At 42.2% G+C, this 20,101-nt stretch overlaps 1 protein-coding gene across 1 annotated transcript in view; it reads left to right on the top strand.

Annotated features, from left to right (window-relative positions):
* AFG2A (AFG2 AAA ATPase homolog A) overlaps positions 1-20,101 on the top strand; it is a 232,055-nt gene that overhangs the window by 183,982 nt on the left and 27,972 nt on the right. The window contains 1 exon segment of the mRNA XM_072862747.1: positions 19,943-20,025. Within this exon segment, the coding sequence (XP_072718848.1) occupies positions 19,943-20,025 (83 nt within the window).

Here is a 20,101-nt window from a genome sequence, read left to right as displayed (position 1 = left end):
CATCAGACGTGTGGTTCTCTGCTTGGTCCTCGCTGCTCACGTCGGGAGATCTGAACCGGGGAGACAGGGACATTGCAGGTGGTCTCTGGGGGGTATGGTGAGGGGTCTGAGCCGTGAGGTCTGCAAAAATGCCTTTTCTATTGCAGCTAAAGAGCACACAAGGACTCCTGAATTACAAACTTTGTACACTGGCTGTATGAGCGGGAGGGTAGGACTTGTGTTTGGCAGGAGAAACCATATTTTGATGTTGTCACTTAAATATACATGGAAAGCTTCAATCTCTACTCCTTTGTTTGCTCCATGTTTATGTGTTTTACCCGACTTACCTTAAATTCCAGCTGGGGAATCAGTCCCGAGGGCCTGCAGTGTTGTTCCTCAGTACTTGTAGCCTAAGCAGTTTTTCTTTTAGCCACTATGGTAATTTCTCAGTCACTGAAAGGGGCCATTTTGTAGCTCTGGTATCTTAGTCTGGGAAATTTGCTCTTGGATGCAGCTCACACAGGCTTTCCATGCCCTGCAATCCCTCTGATTTTCCTAACGTCCTTGCCTTCTTTCATGGGCTAGAGAAAGTATACACGCTTTCTGTGGGAAATGACTGGGAGATTAGAGAGAAGAAGTTGGTTTCAGTCCAAAGGGTGGTGATATATTTTAGCACAGTTTATAAGATAAAGCCAAATCGCTATTCTCCGTTACCTCGTGAGACTTCAGCCTAGGGCTAAATGCAGCCACAGACGAATGCTCGCTCTTGTACTTCTAAGGGCACGTCAATGTGAGGAAGTTATCCTGGAATGAGATAGGGTGTGAATGTAAATGCAGTAGCTGTTCCAGCATAACATCCTGTGGAGACAAGGTCTTGGTGAAGTGACTAAAAGCAATGGAATGACTTCAGTGGAAGCTGAGGACGCTGAGCCCCCCTGTGCTCCCCCCAGCAGCCAGCCCTGCGGGCAGAGGACCGGCTGAACACCGCATCTCCACACTCTTTTTTTTCTTGGTGGGGATTCAGTGTCTGACCATCTTTGCACTGGCTGCTTTTCCTGTCAGTGTCGCTTGGGGAAATTTTGATTTACTGCTTATTTTATCAATTGTCAGAATGAGGTCGAGGGTGTTGGCCAACAGTGTTACTGTACATAACTTGTAAATGCAAACCATAGCTTAACACCCAGTGTGTGAATGATGGGGAATATTTTAGCTCTGCCATCTCTTACTGGTTTTTGTCATTCCTGCAGATTATAACTGAGGCTTTGATCATCTCTGCAGGTATCTAAGGTCTGTTGCTCTCAAAGCGGTGCAAAAGGAGAACTGCTGCAAGGAGAAAATGTATACTTGCACTTCTCTTTCAGAAAAAATTGAAACATTAATGTACTGTTTGCAGTGTCAGAAAGGTACATGTGTGCACACGCTCTTCTCCTGGTACTCTGGGAGTTAAAAATCACCTTTTTTAATGCTTGTGAGGTGGTTACACCAGTTTTTAGGCCTATGCTATGTGATTCAGTTGTTACCTGTTCTTTATGGTCTGCTGAAAATTAGTGTTTATTTTTAAAGTGCCTTTTTCCAGATTAAGTAGAGCATTAATTAGTCAGTGTGAGGAACGGAGTGCATTATTCTACCACAGCTTTCCATCATGTCAAAAACTCATTACCAGATGTAGAGATTATAAACAAAAACACACGGCTGCTGCATGTAAATCTTCTGCAGGATAAATTACTGCTGATCTCTTCTGATTAGATCGCTTTGTCTTCCAGCTCATTAATACACTTTCAACCATGGAGAATATTTAGGTGCTAATAACTCAAAGCAATGTACACAAGAACATTAACTTTCCATATTTGTTAAACATTTCAGTCTGGATTTTTTTGCCCATGGTCTAGGCTACTCTTTTATCTTAAAAGAGCAGTTGCATAGTCAAAATCTTCCTTCAGAATTGGTGTTTGCTTCTGCAAGGTCTATAGCGGGATATAGAAGTAGTCTTCCCAAAGCCACACAAAGATGAATCTGAAATTATTAGGCCAAAGTCTTTGCTGGCACAATCCCCTGGGGAGTTACGCCAACAGATAAATTGGCCTGAGGACAAATAAACCTGATGAAAGACAGGAATTGCTAATTTAGGACCCGATCCTGCCCGGTACAGAGGAGTTAGATTCCCATGGCGGTCCCAGGGAGCACTCCCTGCCGTGGCAGGTACCCCAACAGCTGCTGTCACCCTCCGCTACCCATGGGCGGAACAGGGGCTGGAGACGGGCACGTCAGGCTTACACACGCCAGCCCTGTATCCCCGCCACATTCCTTTGTGCCCACTTCAAGTATGTATTAACACTTGTTCAGCTTTAGGTCAGGCTTGTTTTGCTCCTCAGCATGCACCTCGTTACGAGGAGAAGAGACATTAGAGGCAATATCCTGTGCTTAAATAATAAACGGTTGTGGCAGATGTTAACAACCTCAAAGTCAGCATAGATTATTGCAGGTCTTGTTATTTCTAGTAGGCAGATGATAAATTTTTAAATAAGAATGAGTACCTGTATAAAGACGACACACATGCACGGACATTGCTATACAGGTTCTAATGAACTGGAGTCTGTCCCAGGGAGCTAATAATGATCCATGAGGCTTAGGACATGAATGAGCACTGATCCCAGGAAGGCAAGCCGTCGCAGGCGTTGGCAGAGCTTGCTAGGTGGTGAAAAATGACATCTGTGGCAGAGCCAAGACCTGTAATCTTACATTCAGCCCCTTAGAAAAGGGATAGTCAAATGGCTGACTCCTGTTTGGAGTGACTTTTGCCTTACCCTGCCAAGGTCCCCGGTGTGTCGTGTCATGTCTCCCACGCTCCAGCGGAAGAGCCCATGTTGCTTACCCCTCTCCCAGCCTCTTCAAGAGCACCAGCCGCACGCTGCCTGTGCTGCCGACCACAGCTTCCTGCCCAGCAGCCGTAGCAAAATTATCCAGCAGGGATGAGTAGTCTTGTAGCAGACCTTCACGTTTCTCCCTATTTTCCTTTTACTGGAGACATCAATATTTTAAAAAGAGGTAGAAATACTTAGTGACTAACTGTTGTATTGCCTGCTCTCTGCTTATATTGCAGCTCTCAGTTGAAGCCCCTGGCTTTCTGCATGGGGTATTTAACGAGCTTAGATGTGAAATGCAGATGCTTTACACCTTGGGAACAGAAGATTCAGGTGACTGCGAAAATGAAGGACAGTAGTTTGTAGAAGATCTTTATGTTAAATACATGCCACATGGGAGTTTGGGAACCCAGGATACCACTACTTTTGACAGGTGCTTTGCACATAATAACCTAGCTGTAACTAGTTTAACTATTTTCTGTTAATGTTGTGTTTAAGATATAAAGCACCAAAGAAATGTGACACACCGGTATTAATCACAACTACTTTCTGTCACCAATGCACATATTTTAGCATTCATAAATGTATTGATTGAATCCTGCATGAGATACTGTCTCTAGTTCTAATAATGGGTATTACTGAATCCAAAGTTTTGCAGAACCAGTAAGTACCATCACCTTAAAGTCAGAAGAAGGTCTTGTTTGTTGATTAAACGTGTTCTGCTCATTGATTTACAGCTTCCATTTAGCTTCCAGTTATTAAAAGCAGATAAGTGTTTTGGAATGTATTTAAGCATGTGCTTTACTTCAGTCGTGTTTACTGACGTCAAAGCAGATGCATGTGTGCTTTCAGAGATGCTTTCTTGAAACAAGGAGAGAGGAAAAGAGAGAGAAGTCTTTCCTTCCCTTTTTGGCTCTCCTCTTTTCATGTGTGAGTAACAGATTGTGTGTCTGGTTTTGTTTAAATTCAAGGATGGCAAACAACCACATTCTGTGAAAACTTCCTACTTCTTCCCATCCTTCTTTATGGTTTGTTTTTTTCTTCTTGTTATTGATATTTGGTAACCTGCAGAGACAAAGTGATGTGAAACTTGGAGGTCTTTACAGAGGAGTTTATTCTCGTAGTGTTTGTATAAAGCCCTGTGGTCCCACTAAAGCCCCCTGGTTCCTTTGCTTGGTTTGGTTTTTAAAACATAGCCTTAGCATGGGCTAATGCTTTATTTGCAGGGGGTCTGTCGGGAGAGAGGTAGCAGGGAGATGGGTAGGACAATCTCCCAGCTCACGACAGTTGATTGAATTGCTTCTTTATACTAAAATAGCGTTCCTGAAGCCTGTTCTAATCTTTTATAGCTCTCATGAAATACGCGGATACTTGTTGGTAAATTACAAGTCTGTGAACCCAGTACACCCGTTGGTTCTTCTGAATCAGGTGTGCTTTATGTTCAGATGAATTTGTGTCCTGACATTTAAATGGCAGTAGCACTTATTACCTACTTTAAATCTAAAATAACTCTACAAAAGAAGAGCGTATGCAAAATAAGAGTCTGTATACAGACTCTACTTTTTAAAAGGGAAAGAAATTGATAGTATTTTTGTTTGGGGATTTACTTTTTTTTTTTTTAAACAGTGAAGCATTTCCTGACATGTTTGTAACAGCTAGGCAGGGTGTTTGTTGAATTCGCATGTATATGTAACTGTTATGTGGCTATCCCTGCTTTGCCAGCTACTCAGTTAGTGTTGTGACAGACCAAACAACTGCTAAATGACAGGGCTGAAAATAATTTTGCTGGTTTCTTGGGAAAGTGTAAAGACTGGACTCTTCTGCTGTCTAAGTTTAAGGGCCATTTGCATTGCATCTAAAATATTCTGTACCTTTTAAAGGCGAGGAGAAGACTTTGTAAATAGCCAAGAGAGTACATGGTTGTAGCATTAACAGCTGAATGTCACATCTTTTTCTCTCCATCGAAATTTGCGTTATGCAAATAGGGTTATGTTGACCCTAATTATGAAGTCCAGTGCTGATCTCGGATTTCAAACCTGCTCTTCTGTGTGCAGAAATGTCTGCATAAACTCTTGTTGAAGCCATGTAAACTTGATCAGGATCTTCTTTTAATAGAGAAATCATATTACAAAATACATCTGTTCCCAATAGTTTTAAGGAATGCCTTGTGGCAATTAAAGCAACCGCTTACTTAGAAAATAATACCAGGTATATATCTAGCACATTTTTACTGTTTTTTCCCCTTCTAGATATATACCGTGTTAAAGAGGAGGATCAGCAGTCCATCAGTAGTACATAAATTAAGAAGTCCCTCAGTGGCTGACTTAATAATCTAAGTAGTATGTATTAGCTAAAGGAGAACTGGAAAGCGGCATGTACATTTACTGTATAGCTGACTTGCTGTAGGGTTGTCAGGCAGTACTTATTTATAAATCTTGCAAACTGAAAAAAAAACTCGCTAAGATTACCATGACATGACAAATGCCAGCTATAAATAGATTTTTGACTTCCTGCTCATCTCTTCTTTCTCCTGCCCTTCGTACTCCGCTCCGGTGTAGCGGCCTGCCAGGGCTGTGCAGCTCCCCCAGGTGAAGGTCAACTCTTGATATATTTTTGATCGTCATGTAAAGTTCTCCTGTTAGTATGTGGTCCCCGTTTTAACCTCTTTGCAGATTCCCCCGATTATCCCAAATCACTTTCATATGGAGCTGAGGTTAAGCTTTATTTCTCTTGGCTTGTCCCTTCTGTAGCAGACACTTCCTCTTCACTTTGAAAGGACAAAGCGATGTTCAGCTGCCTGGGCCTGCGCCCAGCATTTGATTTATACATTATTTAATTTCCTTTAGAAAATTGGAAGCAGAACTTTAGGAGTGGAAGTCAGTCCTTTTCATTTGTTTAAGGATCTTTTAGGGCTAATATAATCATCGATAGTAGATGTCAGCATGATTAGGGTGACTTAAGGTAAAGCAAAGAAAATTGAATACCGGCGAAATTCTTTCATAATGGAGAGGGTGCCAAGATTTACAGCCATGCACAACATCTGTGGGTTATGAATTGGGGCATTAAAAAATGAAAATGGAAAATCATCGGGTTTTTGAGTGACATGTTGAAGACACCTGCCTCCCCTTACTGCACAGCAGGCTGGGGCAAGAAAGGTTTGCACCCTTTGTGTTACATTTGCAATCGTTTCTTGGACTGCAGTGTTCTCTGGAACTTAATTCAACCAACTAACTAATTCTGCAGAAATTCTTCAGTTAGTCCGGAGGTTTTCATTTGGGCTGACTCTGCATTCACTTCTGCAATTAGGTCTGCACATGCCGTGAAATGACTGCCAAGACAATTTGAAAATTTCTCATGCAGTAGAGTCAGGAAATTAAAAATTAACTCTGGAAAGGACATCATATAATATTTGGCAGTGTGGTTTGAATACTGTGTCCACTGAGGGGTGGAAGGTCCTCCTCTTACCAAAAAAAAAAAAAAAGAATGTTGAAATATTTCTTCCGTGGGATTTTGAATGATCCACAGCTGAGGGAAATATCGGAAGGGGAGAGGCTTGTGGCATACATGTGCTTATGGATACAATATGACTTACTTGTGGCCTTTAATTTAGTGAAATAGCATTTAATGACGTAGAGTGAGAGTCCCACATTGTTTCAGGGCTCCGTGGTGCTACGGCTGCTGCCCCTGACATGGTTATGTGGGGGAAAAAAAAGACTGCAGTGCTGGAGTGTCGCTGGGACACTGCGCCCATTACCAAGTCCCTCAGAGTTACAGTATTTGATTTGTAAGTCATTACCGCACTTGATAAGTAGGAGATGCACATTACAGCACGAGCGAGGCTTTCTGAATTACAGCTGTGCTGCACAACCTGCACTTTCTGATGCAGCCTGTGAACACAGGGATGAGGCACTTCGTATGTACCCTTTTGGCTAAAACAAGCGCCTTCACAAATCCGGGCTGCTGGGGTAAGTAACGGTTGCGTGGTGTCGCACAAATGAAAGGAAGCAATGAAATCCAGCTTCCCCATGACATTTCATGCATTTAAAACTTGCTCATGCCATACAAAGCAAATGACTGATATCACAAAGTCTTCCAGATACCATGAAAAGTATTAAATTTGATATCAAGCAGGAAATGTTAAGAACATCTCCTGATCTTTACAGTACTGAATAATTACAAAGCGGAGAGAAAATAGCATTTGTTTTTTGGTTCAGTATGGAAGCCAGTGCTTCTGTGGTAGCATCCTGTATGTGCTGTCTTCATTCTTTTGATCATCCTTTACTGTGTTTGGAGAGGGGCTAAAACACTTGCTGTTCTGGTCCTAGTGTCTGTGCATCTAACATAAAATGAGAAAATATAATACACTGGAAAATGGAAAGCTCACGCTTTCTCATGCACATAGGTAATTCCTGAGCAAATCTTATGAACTCATCTCTTGACAAGGGGCTGGGGACAATGCCAGTTGTAGAAATCTATGCTAGGAAGACAGCAGCATGAGCTAAAGACAGTGTCAGCATTGCCCACTAATTAAGGTGTCCTTTATTTTCTGCCTCTTCCACTCACGGCCACTTGGCACGTGCTGTTGGATGCTGTCAGCCTTAGCATCCTCCTCTACACTTCCGTGCCATGCAAAGTGGCCTGCTAGGTGATTTCTGAGCCTGCTAGATAGGCTCGAATGGCACCGAGGAGAGCAGTTGTGCTTTGTTGTATAATTATACAACTTGGCTGCACAGTTCAGCGTAGTAAAATATTTATGGTAATTCATGAGAAGGCATACGTGTGCTGCAGGCTCTATCAAGAGGAGGGCATCCACAGCACTGCAGGTAAGAGGAGCAGATTATCTTTTCCCCCCTATCTATTCACCCAGCTTCCCCCAAAGACGACTGCTAGATATTTTGAAGATCCAGGCTTGCATAGTTCTTGTACAGAGGCTTGCAGTATGGGCTAAGACTGCTTTTTGTTCTTACTCTTCAGGCTATAGATTTGAGGGCTGGCTAGGATCTGTACAACCCACAGTACTTGTTTGTTGGGTTTTTTTTCCTCGTTTTCTCCTTCTTCCCTTCTGCCAAAAGTCCTCCCAGCCCAAGGGTCCTGTCTGTCTTTCCTATTGCTCTCCATAATAGTTGTTCCCTTCATCTTTCCTTTCTCCTTCCTCGTTGTAGCTGTTTGGACAAAGAGAGCTGAGACAATTCCTTCCTCTAGTGGTGGAAACCAGGGGGAGCAGAATATTTGGCAGATATTTACCCTCTGGTAGGTAAACCAGCCACATAGCAAGAGGCACACCTCTACAGGAAACCTTATGGTAACTTCAATTTGTAACTGTCCCTCGAACATGGCACCTCAGGAGCACTTTGGTTGCACAGGCCAGTGCTGTTGCTGGTTGCACTAACATTTCTTAATGGCTTTTGAGGTTTTTTTAGCTGTGGTCCTTCGTTCTGTTGTAGTCGACCTTTCTCAGCTTGCTCTTGTGGCATCCTCTGCTGTGCTACAGCTATCGCAGCTCTTTCGGGCATCATTCCCTCCTCCCTTGATCTCAGCCTCTGCCGTGGTGTTAGATGCTATCCTGGCAAATCTTCCTGGTGCTAGGAAAGGTGGGAGACACCTGGCATTGTCTCGGTGACTGTGAAAACGGTAATACTGTATGTGACAGTGTCTACAGACAGCCTTCCTCAAATGTTAAGCACCTCCCGAACGGGTGTGATCACTCTCACCTCCCTCTGTCACTGCTGGGAAAAGGTAGGTGCCTCTCTGCAGGGCTTGGGTGGCCTGAGGACCTCCTGGGGGCTTGCGGATTTGTGCCTCCTGTGCAGAGGGCCCAGAGCTACTCTGCTTTGATGCAAGCACCAAAGGCAAGGGCTTGAAGTGGGGAGCATTGAATCTAGAGCACTGTGGCCAAGGACAGCAAATGTCACAGAGCTCTAGGGGGATCCTCATGGCTGAACACTATTAAGCATAAGTTTCATAAATTTCTGGCCTTAAATTGTTTGTCTATCATGCTAGTCTGCAATTTCTTGGAAGTTCAAATGCTGTTAACATTAAAAAGCAAGCTGCATACAACCTGGAGGAAAGGGAAGGGAGACTCCTCTGCTTCCTCCTATGCATATTTGCAAAAATGTCGAGGATAAATTTTGAACATAAAACATCTTTGTTAAGTGAAGAGAAATGCAAATGACCCATTTTCTAAGTCTTCATAGCGCTGGAAATTTGCATTACATTGTCTTGCCTAGACAAGGAAGGAGGGGGAGAAAACCCAAGAGACCAAGGAGGTTTTCACAATAATGTGGCACAAACTGAGAAGGAGTTTACAATTATGAAAGAGAAGAAATGGAGATTAATTAGATCTGTTATCCACGGAGCAGCAGATCCGGTTATGCAGAATACTGAAGTGACTTTCAGACATGACATGGATTCAGTTTTCTCAGCTGCAGGAGGGCACTCTCAAATGAGAAGTTTTCATGTTAACAATGCAAAAGCAGATGCCTTGTTAATCTAGTCACTCATAACTTTTCACCGAAGGTAAGTGGCAGCTCTGACTGCAGATTCTTACATTTCAGCATTTTACCTTACGCTGCCTCATTCTGTTCTTTGGCTCGTTCCCAGAGTGATGGGGGCCACCTATGCTGGTGACAAGCCGCTCCACTTGGGAGGGAGCTGCTACTTTGGGATAGCGCTGTGAATCCCGCACAGTACGCACTCAGTGATTCACTGGGCTGGGTAATTTTAGACCAGAAGCAGTGGGTCACATCTACCTATGGGCTATATTCAGTAGACACAGCAGGGATACACCTGAGCTGTATTGTTCGAAGCTTTTATTGAAACTAAAAGTAGTTAGCAGATATGCTGTTAGTGACAGTAGAATTGTATTAATTGTTTTATGACTGAATAACTCAAAATACTGGAGTTTTTTTAAGCACGCAAATCTTAAAACCAGTAGATCGGAGGTTGTCAAGTCAGAAGACCGAGATCCTTATGGGAAACATGAAAGGACCCTGAAAGGTGTCCACCTGAAAGGAGCACCTGAAAGGACCACTCACAAGGCTGCCTGCACCAGTGAATGTCTCTCTATATATGCCAGGCATATACTTTTCTTAATTAGATGCATCTTGCATTAGCTTTTGAATTGGCAGATGATTGAAAGAAGTTGCACAAGTGAAAGTATTTGTATGTACTTTCAGTACGTCTCCAAGGCTCGGTGTGCTTTAAACCCACTTTCTGTTGCAGTCTCATCCTTTCCCTGCCTTCAGAGCCTTCCTCCCTTGCCTGCCTTCCTGCTTGCATCCTGGGTGAGGCAGTTCAGGGTGCTAAACCAGCAAAAACTACCCTTTTCTGTGTTGCCGGATTAGGTTTCTGCTGGTTAGCTCTTGGACAGGCTCATCAAGGGGCCAGTTCAAAAAGAGGTGGTGCCCAGTGCATCACTGGTTGGGAAGCACAGGTCACACTGTCATGTCTGTCTTACTGCTATTTTATTGACTTTCTATTCCATTAAAATATACCCCTTACATAAATCCTTAACTCAAGGTAATTGTTGGTACACCACTTTTCTTGTTTCGTATATTTATATCATTCATTGGGGTTTTTTTCTTGCTATAATGACTTCTTTTCTTTTCTTGCACAGGCAAAACTTGCATTAAAACTTACTTTTAAGTTTTTTACCAGCCTTTTTGCTTCCTCCTTAAGGAGTAATAACTGTACATGGAGGCATCTAGCTGTGGCTAACAGCATTGCTTTCTAGATCTGACTCTCCTCCCAGCCATATTCTGCCTCTCTGGAATACAGGCATGCAGTAGCCCTCCTCCCTGATTTTCCTGGGAAACATGAGCAGCTGGGTACCATGGGAAGCTCCAAGAAGTAAACTTAGAAACAGTCTGAAATTCTTCTAGCTTTCTGCCGAGGAATAGATACTCCACAGGAGACATCTCGCACCTTCCAGCAACTGAGAACCCAATAAATGAAAAAGCAAGAGAGCTTCCATTAAGGACATTATTAATCTTGCAATCTAAAGGCCCTACACAACAAATGTCTTTTTTTCACTCCCTGCCTCAACTCAGGATGTGTATGCGTGTGTAAATAGCCATACAGAGACCCAGAAAGTAGACATTTCTCTTATTATCATAGGATTTGTATGCTTTCTATCCAAATTGATAGAAACACTAAGACTCCAGAAGATTTGCTAGACTTTCTGGCCATTATTTTTAACTGAGTTTGTTTGCTTGTACTATGTTGTATTATGATATCTCATACATAGATAACTACAAATACAGTTGCTATTAACCTGCTATGGAAGATCCAAATCAGAGACAATATTTGCCATAGCTCCACAGACAGGATGAAAGGGAGAGTTTAAATAAACCCATGAAAAAATAATTTTTTCTTTCCTTTTTGCTGGGTGGATTCAAAAGTTTAGGGCTCTAGCAATCTTTAAATGGTGGTATAATGTAACAGAAATGCTGCTGGAGCTGAAAGGAGTTGAAAGACAGTTCTAGACTGACTGTGCTCTATTGACGAAAAAAAAATATTTTTAGGGAAGGGAGGGCACTTCTCCCAATTCCTTTTGCGGAATCACTTGTATTTGCTTTGTTTTGATAGGAGTCTAAGGCCTCTGCTACTCTCCCAGGTTAAACTTGAGAAGAGAATTACTGGTTTGAGAAGCAAAGGCATTAATTATTTTTCAGTGCAAGAAATATAGAATATGCTGAATGTATCGCCCAACCTCATATCTGTCTGCCTCAAAATCTGAAAAGAAAGCAAGCAAATGCAACAACTACTTAACACCTACACTATGACAGGTTTCATAAGGTAGAAGCTGCCAAATCTGTTTTGTAGTTTTTTCTTTGGTTTTGCTTTTCTAGAGGGAAACTCATGACAGCTACAGCTAATGATGTCCTCCAAGTCTTCTAGTTTTAAATTTTTAGTTGCATAATTCAATCTGTCTTGCTAGTGGCATTCAGCAAAATAGCATTAGCTCTGTGTACAGGTCCTCTGTAGTAACAGCATACTGTGAGTGAGAACACAGTATTCTGTTAATTACTTTTAATTAAAATGAGTGCGCGCACACACACACACACACACATACTTATAGAAAGACTCTGTTTTTCTAGTGGCTTGGCTTCCTTTTCCTCATTGAAGGGAAGAAGTTAAACTTTCTCATTAAATGTTTATATAAAAATGAAATAATTCTGAGGTTAACCAGAAATGCAGCTTAATCTTGTATAGAAACATGTGTGTGATTTTTTTTTTTTTTTTTTTTTTTTTTTGTTGCACAAATATAGCTGAAACTTGAAGTTGGCAGAGAGTGCTGTTTAAAAATATTTAGTCCCAGCATGTAAAAACTCGTTTTGTTACGGAATTCCTTTGTGAAAGGTGTAGCTATGCCATGTCTCTGCCAAAGTGATGGGAGCCATATCGACAGAGTGCGTTTTGGAAAATAGCTGCATTTTGGGCTTGTAGTTACAAAAGTTAAATTGGAATTTACATGTTTTATATATTGCTTGGAAGGATACCACATCTAGTAATATTTTTTAAGAGAGTGGAAAGAAGAAAAAAGAAAGCTTGCAGATGGAGTCAAAGCTTCGCTCTGTTAGAACATGTTGGGATGAGCAGAGGTATGTGTGATGACACTTAGCATGTACCACTGAAGGCTCTGGTTTATTCTCTTCAGCTGTCATCATGTGCTATAGTTATGATACATATGCTTAATTTTGGCTACATACCTCATCGTTCCCTTCTCTTCTCTGGGCATGTTTAAGCTTTATAGAATAATAAGAGCTACTGATACATGTGATACTGTCTGCTGCCCAGGCACAACCCGTGCTCAGTTTTTGGTACAGTAAGAGCAATTAAACGCAGCATTTTGTGGTCACCGCTGTCTCGTTAATTGTTGCCATGCTGCCGTTGTCCCACAAGAGCAACCGGCCAGTTGTCTGGCTCAGCCCCTGGCCGACACACCAGGCTCTGTGGCACCGGGTGACCGCAGCGGGTAGACAAGGTGAACCTGAAGCCTGGCGCTCCTGGCTGCGACCGGGAGGAAGGGGCAGAAGGAGGACTTGGTCCCTGCTGCGGCCCCCCAAGGCAGCTGTGGCCACCATGGGAAGAGCTGAGTGGGAAGCATCGTCCTGGTCAGACCAGATGTATGCAGGTGGCACGACCACTTCACGACGCTGTGCAGCACCTCAGGCAAGCTGTGGACGCCCATGAGCATGGTCACATGCACTTCAATCTGCAAAATTACACAAATAAGCAAACTGTAGATTAAATAGTGAAGATTGGGGCCAGTCTGTTCGGAACTAAGGTCACTTACAGACATCATTAAAGGAGCTGGTTTTGTTCAATTACGTTTCCTTAACAACTTCTCATAAAAGAAATCAGGAATAGCAGAGATTGTTTGCTCAGCCTGTTGGATCGGAGACACAAGACACACATAATATCTGTCCTTTTTATTTAAGAATTGCAAAGGTGCTGCTTCATCACTACAGACCTGCTTTAAAGTAGACTATCCAATGTCTGCTCATATTGAATGTCTCTTTAATAAACAAGGAAGAAAGAAGTCTATCTTTTTATAAAAAATAATGATAGGATATCTTTGCAGAGGATGGCTGCAATACGAATAGGAACTCAACTGTTCCAAGGCAGTGTTCATGAATACAGAACCATATAGATGCATGCGCTTTCACTTGAGGAAAACTAACAACATTTTAAAACATAGTTGCTTAGAGATCAAAGAAGCCTCTGTCTCACTGAGGCACTTGTGTGGCCTGTGAGTGCCTTGCACACTTTAGTTAGGAAAGTGTTATAGAGCGACAATCATATATTAAGTAAATTCACTCCAAAGTTCCAGTGGTAGGTACAGTACATGAATCTGAGGAATGAGTGGATACTGTATGAAAAGCATTATGCTAATACACGTTATCATTTTCTGGTTAGAATAGATTATTTTCCATTTGCAAAATGCCCAAATGTATAATCCATCCCATTTAAATCTACAGATCATAGAATTGAGCGGAATGAAGAGATACACATACAAGGACAATTCTTTGTCTTTCAAGAATTAGGTCAAAATTTATCACAGGGTGATCAATTATTTCATAGTATTGGAAACGTTTTCCTCCTAAGCAGAACAAGATTTGTAGTGCTCTGTAAGAATTTCTCTTCTCGGAGAAGAGAAAAAAGGCATGTTATCTGGTATTTTCCTGTGTTATCTGTTTTATGCATGAAACAGGAAAGCTGAAACATGCGAGAAGTACTAAATTTAAGCCTTTCTTGAAATACATCAAAAACTCCACGTCTCACCAGTTAAAAGCTTCTCAGTTTAGCCCCTTTTAAAGAAAAAATGGTATTTGTGACATCTTAAAATAGTATTTTTATCTTTAAAAGATAAAAGCGTTGTACAAAAGTGTTATCTAGGGCACATCTCCCTGGCCCAGCCACCATCGTGCCTGCGGTACCTGAGCTCGTTCGGACAGACCACCGTGCGTATCAGAAGCAGTGCGGGGATGCTAAAACAGGGTGAGCTAGCACAAAATTTCATGAGGCGATCCGGCAGCTCCCTGCTACTGGAGGAAGAGGCACTTGCCGTGCTCTCCACCCCTCCCATGCCAACTGGTGCTTGTCGAATCTCAATACCCCAGCAGCAAGCTAATGCTTTTTTTTTTTTTCTTTTTTCTTTTTTCTCTTCTGGATTAGTTTTCTGATGGTCTGGTGCATTGAGTCAGTTAATGAAAGGGCCAGCTTAAGAGACGGGGCCAGCACAAGAGAGGGTTGGGAGCCTGCAGGCGGCAGCGGGTGGTGCCTGCACAAAGGAGAAGAGGGAAAGAGGGGCTGCGGCATCCCACGCTTTGAGCGGGAGTGACCTGCTGGGGCTGGCAAAACCTAGAGGTATTTACCTCTCTGAGGTATTTACCATCTCTGCCCAGCACTGCACCGAGCCTCGTACAAATCCCTTGCGGAAAGTTGTGCGCTGCTGGAGTTGCATTGAATTGAGATATTTATGTCGATTTTAGAATGCAGTCGGCAACCTTTCCCTGCTACTCCCTCTTAGCCTCTCTGCCTATGGTGCATCTTCTCCTGAGTTGTTTTCTCTTCTCGCTTTGGAAAGGTGTCCATGCTCACCTCTTTCCTCAGTCAGGTGACGGCTCTGGGTCCTGAGAGCTTTCTGACTTGCCCGGTTTCGTGGGGATAAGGCTATTGCTCTCCTTAGAGCAGCTTCTGACGCAGGGCTAAGAGGAGGTGCCTGACTCGGGTAGGAATTTGCCTGAGCGAGAAACAGATGTCCTGACCCAGGAGTTATTCATGTCTTTTTAAAATGCCATGTATGAACCTTTTATCTCTCCTTACCAGAGTGGGAGAGCCAACTCCCCAAACCTATACACAACCTTCCTTTGAGGCTGGCTAGCAGCCGTGCACCGACGGGCGCCCGGTCTCACAGGTAGTTTTCATCCAGGAAGCGCCACAATTTGCGCTATTCACAAACCGCAGGGTACTATTCTGTTTCCAGGCTCCTAATCCCTCTTACACACAATCCCTTACAACTTTAACTGGCGGGGTGGAGGAGCAAGTTAAAAAGGAAGGAAAAAGGAAAATGAAACACAATGTACAGCCAGCCAGTGGCTGCCAGTTACTGCGCGCACAATCGACACCAGCTGCAGCCCAATTAAACCCGACATTCACAGGTGTTCCCAACAGCCTCTGCACCAACAAAACCACTTTCTTGAAAATACCTAAGGCTTTAACACAGAAGCTCATTTCTTTTTTCCTCCCTTTTTTTTTTTTTTTTTTTTTAAAGATTCTTTAAAGCTATTTAGAGCACTTTAAATACAAAGAAGCTGAAAAGGACTTTCAGTCTGCTGGAAAGAGTTGGTGCTTAATGCCAGAATGGGGGAGAATCGGCCAAGCTGAATCAGCCAGTGTAACCATTGGTTTCGGGAGAAGGATGGGTTATGCTGAATGCTGTTTATTCAGGGACCAGTAGCTGGCACTGGGCATTTTATTGTTGCTGGGAGTGAAATGGGGAGGGAGGGAATGGTGTAAATCCATTTCTTTTGGGGACTCATCATTGTTTGCACCATAGCTGTGAGCTTGTGTGTGGCTTTGCTAATTACTGATCAGCGTGTGTGCGTGCATGGTTCAGATAGCAAATTTTAGTTCTCCTTTCCTCCCAGGATAACTTGATACAGTCACCGCTTTGACTTTGAAGTAGGATTCTAAATTAGTTGTTTATTTTCTGATCTTAAAGCACTTATTCAGATGATCAATCAGTCCCTTAAAATATGATAATCTGTTTTTAATACATGAATTCAAAATTATTTCCATAGAGAGGACTAAGGCTAAGAGAGGACTGCTGACAGCAGACTAATGCATAGGTCACTAATTTGCTCTCATTCCATTGAAAATGAGAATAGTGTTTGTTAAACTTTCATTTATAATGATATTAATAATCAAACTAGGATATATTCTGGTACTCATAGATTCAATAGTATTCAACCACACCCGGCTGGCTATTCATCTCTGCAATAACACCCCACACCTCAGTAGTTATTGCTTAATTACCTGCTGCCTGGTCTGTTGCTGTTTAATCACTGTTGTTTCTGACAGTCATTTCATGTCTTCATTATGGCTTTAACAGTCAATGCTGAAAGCCACCCTATATTCAGATGCAGTCAAGAATATCTATTTTGTCCTTCAATACATTGAGCTGCAGTTTTGCCTTTGGAACAGGACTAGGACATTATTCCTATTCCTCACAACACACAGAGATCCAAAAGACTGCACTTTTTTGGTTTGTTGTGGGGTTTTTTGTGTTTTTTTTTTTTATACTGAAAAGGTAAAAATGGTGATCCCTTGGATTTTTATTTGAAAATAATTAATAATTGTCTTACAACCGGCAGATAGGTAATGTTGGTTCACAACACTCATTTATAGAGGCAGGCAGAGGCTATTCATGCTGACAAATGCAATGGAGAGAAAAGAAAATCACCCAGGCTTCAAATTCACAAGTATACGACCTAAATTAGACATTGTCACTCAGGAAAAGATACTGGAGGCAGTGTGGATAATTTTCTGAAAAACATCATCTCGGTGCTAATATGATGGCAAATATAGTAGTAGGAAAGGAACTGCAAGCAACCCAGAAACACCGCTGTGCCATGGTACGGCTCCCTGCGTGCCCTGTACGGCTTCAGTGGCTCAACAGCAAGAGGACAGAGCAGAAGTAGCGAAGATGACATGGCAGACGGGCTGACGGATGGAGAAGTTCTGCAGGAGCAGGGACTGAATCACTGAGGACTCTTCAGCTTGCAAAGACTTGACTGAGAGAGGTTGAGATAAAACTCTGTAAAATCATCAATGATATGGGAAAGGTGAACAGGGAACAACAGATGAATCACCGTTCTCATAACACAGGAACTAGGAGGCACGTGTTGAAATTACCACGTTTAAGACAAACAAAAATGCTTTTTTATACAATGCATGATTAGACTGTGGCACTCATTACAGGATGATCTTGTGGAGGCCAAAAGGAGAAGTGTTTTAAGAAAGTAATTGGACAAATTCATTGAGGATAGGTCTGTTGCAAGGTTTTAAAACTGATGATCTAGATGCAGCCTCTGGTTTTGGAGCACCACTAAGCCTGGGAAGGATCCGTACCTTGCTGCAAAGCCGCTGCTTTTCTTCCTTTGTTGTCAATTAGCCCCTTCTGCTACTTTCCCTCTTTGCCTCGCTTGACCCAATCTATGTTGTTGTTTAATCTAGGCAGAAATGACATTTTAAAACCCTTCAATTGCTTGGTCTAGTAAGAAATGTCCTAACGCGACTGTGACAAGAAATATCTATGAAGAACCAGCAGACCTTAGGCCAATAACACAGCAGATTTCACCAGATGAATTCACTCTCATTTCACTGTGGCTATATTACTACTTGTGTTTGCTTTCCACGAGTGATTTAGCTTTACTAGCTAGTGAGAATGCTTTTGAGGACCTTTTTTTTTTTTTTAAGTTTGCATACTTGAACAAAGAAAAATAATCAAACTTGCCTTGTCGAATCTCTTACCTCAGAAACCCGATACTCTGGGTTAGCCAAGGGATGGAAACAACGCCATGTGACTTCTGCGACCAGACGTGAGGGCCCAAATTTTAAACACTGTGCCATAATGCCTGCTGTTTATTACTCAACAATATGTAAAAGATTTAGTCCACAAAAATTTTGAGTGCAGCCAGGAAGAGAGAGTATGATAATTCATGCCTTAAAATTCTTTCCTCTTCCCTTAAAAGCAGCTCAAATGCTCCTGGGAAACCAACAAAACATATCAGTTTTCTGGTGCTTCCTCATGTCTATTAATTTTCAGTTATCACAGAACTTATGGTTCAGTCTTTTAAGAATAGAATTAAAACAAAAAAAATCATTTGGAGTTAATTATTGTCAATGTTACTGGTACTCTTGGCAGAGCGTAGAGAAAACGTAAAAGCATCATCAGAAGTATCAGCTTATGGGCAAGTTCCTCCTAGGTGTATCAGTGTACAAGTGAAACAGGAAGAACTAAGACTGGCAGTGGTGTTCCTTCGTTTTTTGGATCTGCCAACTTGACAGTCCTTCCTTCAGCTTTTCCGTCAGCAAAACATATCGGCTCCTAACAAGTGAACGCCTTGTGCTGTAGTGGTACCCTGCTTCATCATTTTAATGCCGTAGAGCGGTGATGGTCTCTGTGAGCAGGACAGTCAAAACCTGCTGTACTGAGTTTTGGGGTTTTTTAATAAAGCCTGTGAAAACCCCCGGAAGGTCTCTTCCTCTTCATTTTGTGGAAAACTTGCCCTTAGTGCGATATTTATCAAGGGGAAATGGACCCCTCCTTCAAAGACCAATGCAGGTTTAGAGTCCAGGATGCTTGGGATCTGTTTTTCCATCAACAGTCTTCTCCCTTTTGAAAGATTTCTGGGTTTGGTGTTAGGCAGGGATGGGGAGAGTTCGATCTGGTTTGGGTTTTTTTCTTTAAGTAGCTTTATATTTGTGTTAGAGATAGGGAAATAGTCACACTGTCTACTTAGAGAAAAACCTGAACGGAAAGACCAAGATCCCTGCGTTACTTTCTAGATGATGTATTACTTATCTCCGCAAGAAATTGGTGCACTAAATCTCAGCTACGCTTCCACGTTTAACTGTCTCTGAAGTCCTGAAAAGCATTAAAATGCATAACAGCGGTGTTTAGCTTCACTGCTCATTAGAGCAGCACAGAACTAATAGTAATATTGTTGTAACTTGACAAAGCCATCTAAATCCATGCATGTTTTCTTGTGAAAGCTTCCTAAACATGCTGCTAAATCCTCTAAAAAGCTACTAAACGGCTTTGGCAACCATTAGCACAGCATAAGCGGGGGAACTCTTTTCAGTAAGTGAACAAACAGAGAAAATATGCTGAATAGCTGGACAAATGTGTTTCAGCTGGCTCTTTCATTTACAGATATAAGGGAGCAGTCAATATCAATCACTGTTTTCCCTGTTGCACTGGAAATCACAATATCTCTTTTCATTCCACAAGCTCTTTTCACCACAGTAATGTGTCTTTAGAGTGACACTGGCATCAGTCTGTTTCCGCTGTCTGAAGTCCAGAGAGCTTAAAAACACATTGCAGGGTATGAGACCTTAACCCTCCTCCCCTTCCACACACCCCTCTCCTTCTAGCCTTCCTTTCTGAATTAATTGTTTTTACTTCTTTCCCAGCGTAAAGCTGAGAAAGAAAAGTGCCCGCAGAGCCTGGGAATATCTGCTCTTGCGCTTTGGGGACAGAAAAATGTATCGCTGGTTGTTGGGGTTTTAATTTATCAGGTGTTGCGGGGAGTTTAACACAAGGTAATATGATTATCAAGTTAATTTGCAACGTACTGTAATATGAAATGTAATGTTATCGTGGTTTGAATTTTGAGCTATATCCTGTTTCTTGGATGTCCCAGTGACCCACAACCTCATTTATTAAAAAAAAAAAAAAGTTGGAGAAACTCTGTCCTTGTGAGTATCTGGCATTTGGAGTACGTTGATATTCTTGTGTTCGCTTTCTTCCTTTCAAGTAATGTATTTTATAATAATAATGCTATGTGGTGTTTTTTTTAATTTCTTTGCAGATAACAGCAGTCTGTAGAGAAGCAGCCCTTCTAGCTCTTCAGGAAGACATACATGCCAAATCTATCATGGGACGGCACTTTCGGTATGCACTGACTGTCGTGACCCCAAGGATTCCCAATTCGTTAATCCAGTTTTATGCAGATTATCAGCACCAAAGT

This window comes from Ciconia boyciana, chromosome 5 (assembly GCF_034638445.1).
Source record: "Ciconia boyciana chromosome 5, ASM3463844v1, whole genome shotgun sequence".
Taxonomy (NCBI): Eukaryota; Metazoa; Chordata; class Aves; order Ciconiiformes; family Ciconiidae; genus Ciconia; species Ciconia boyciana.
Note: the sequence above shows the minus strand (reverse complement) of the source record. Positions and strands in the feature narration are given on the sequence as shown.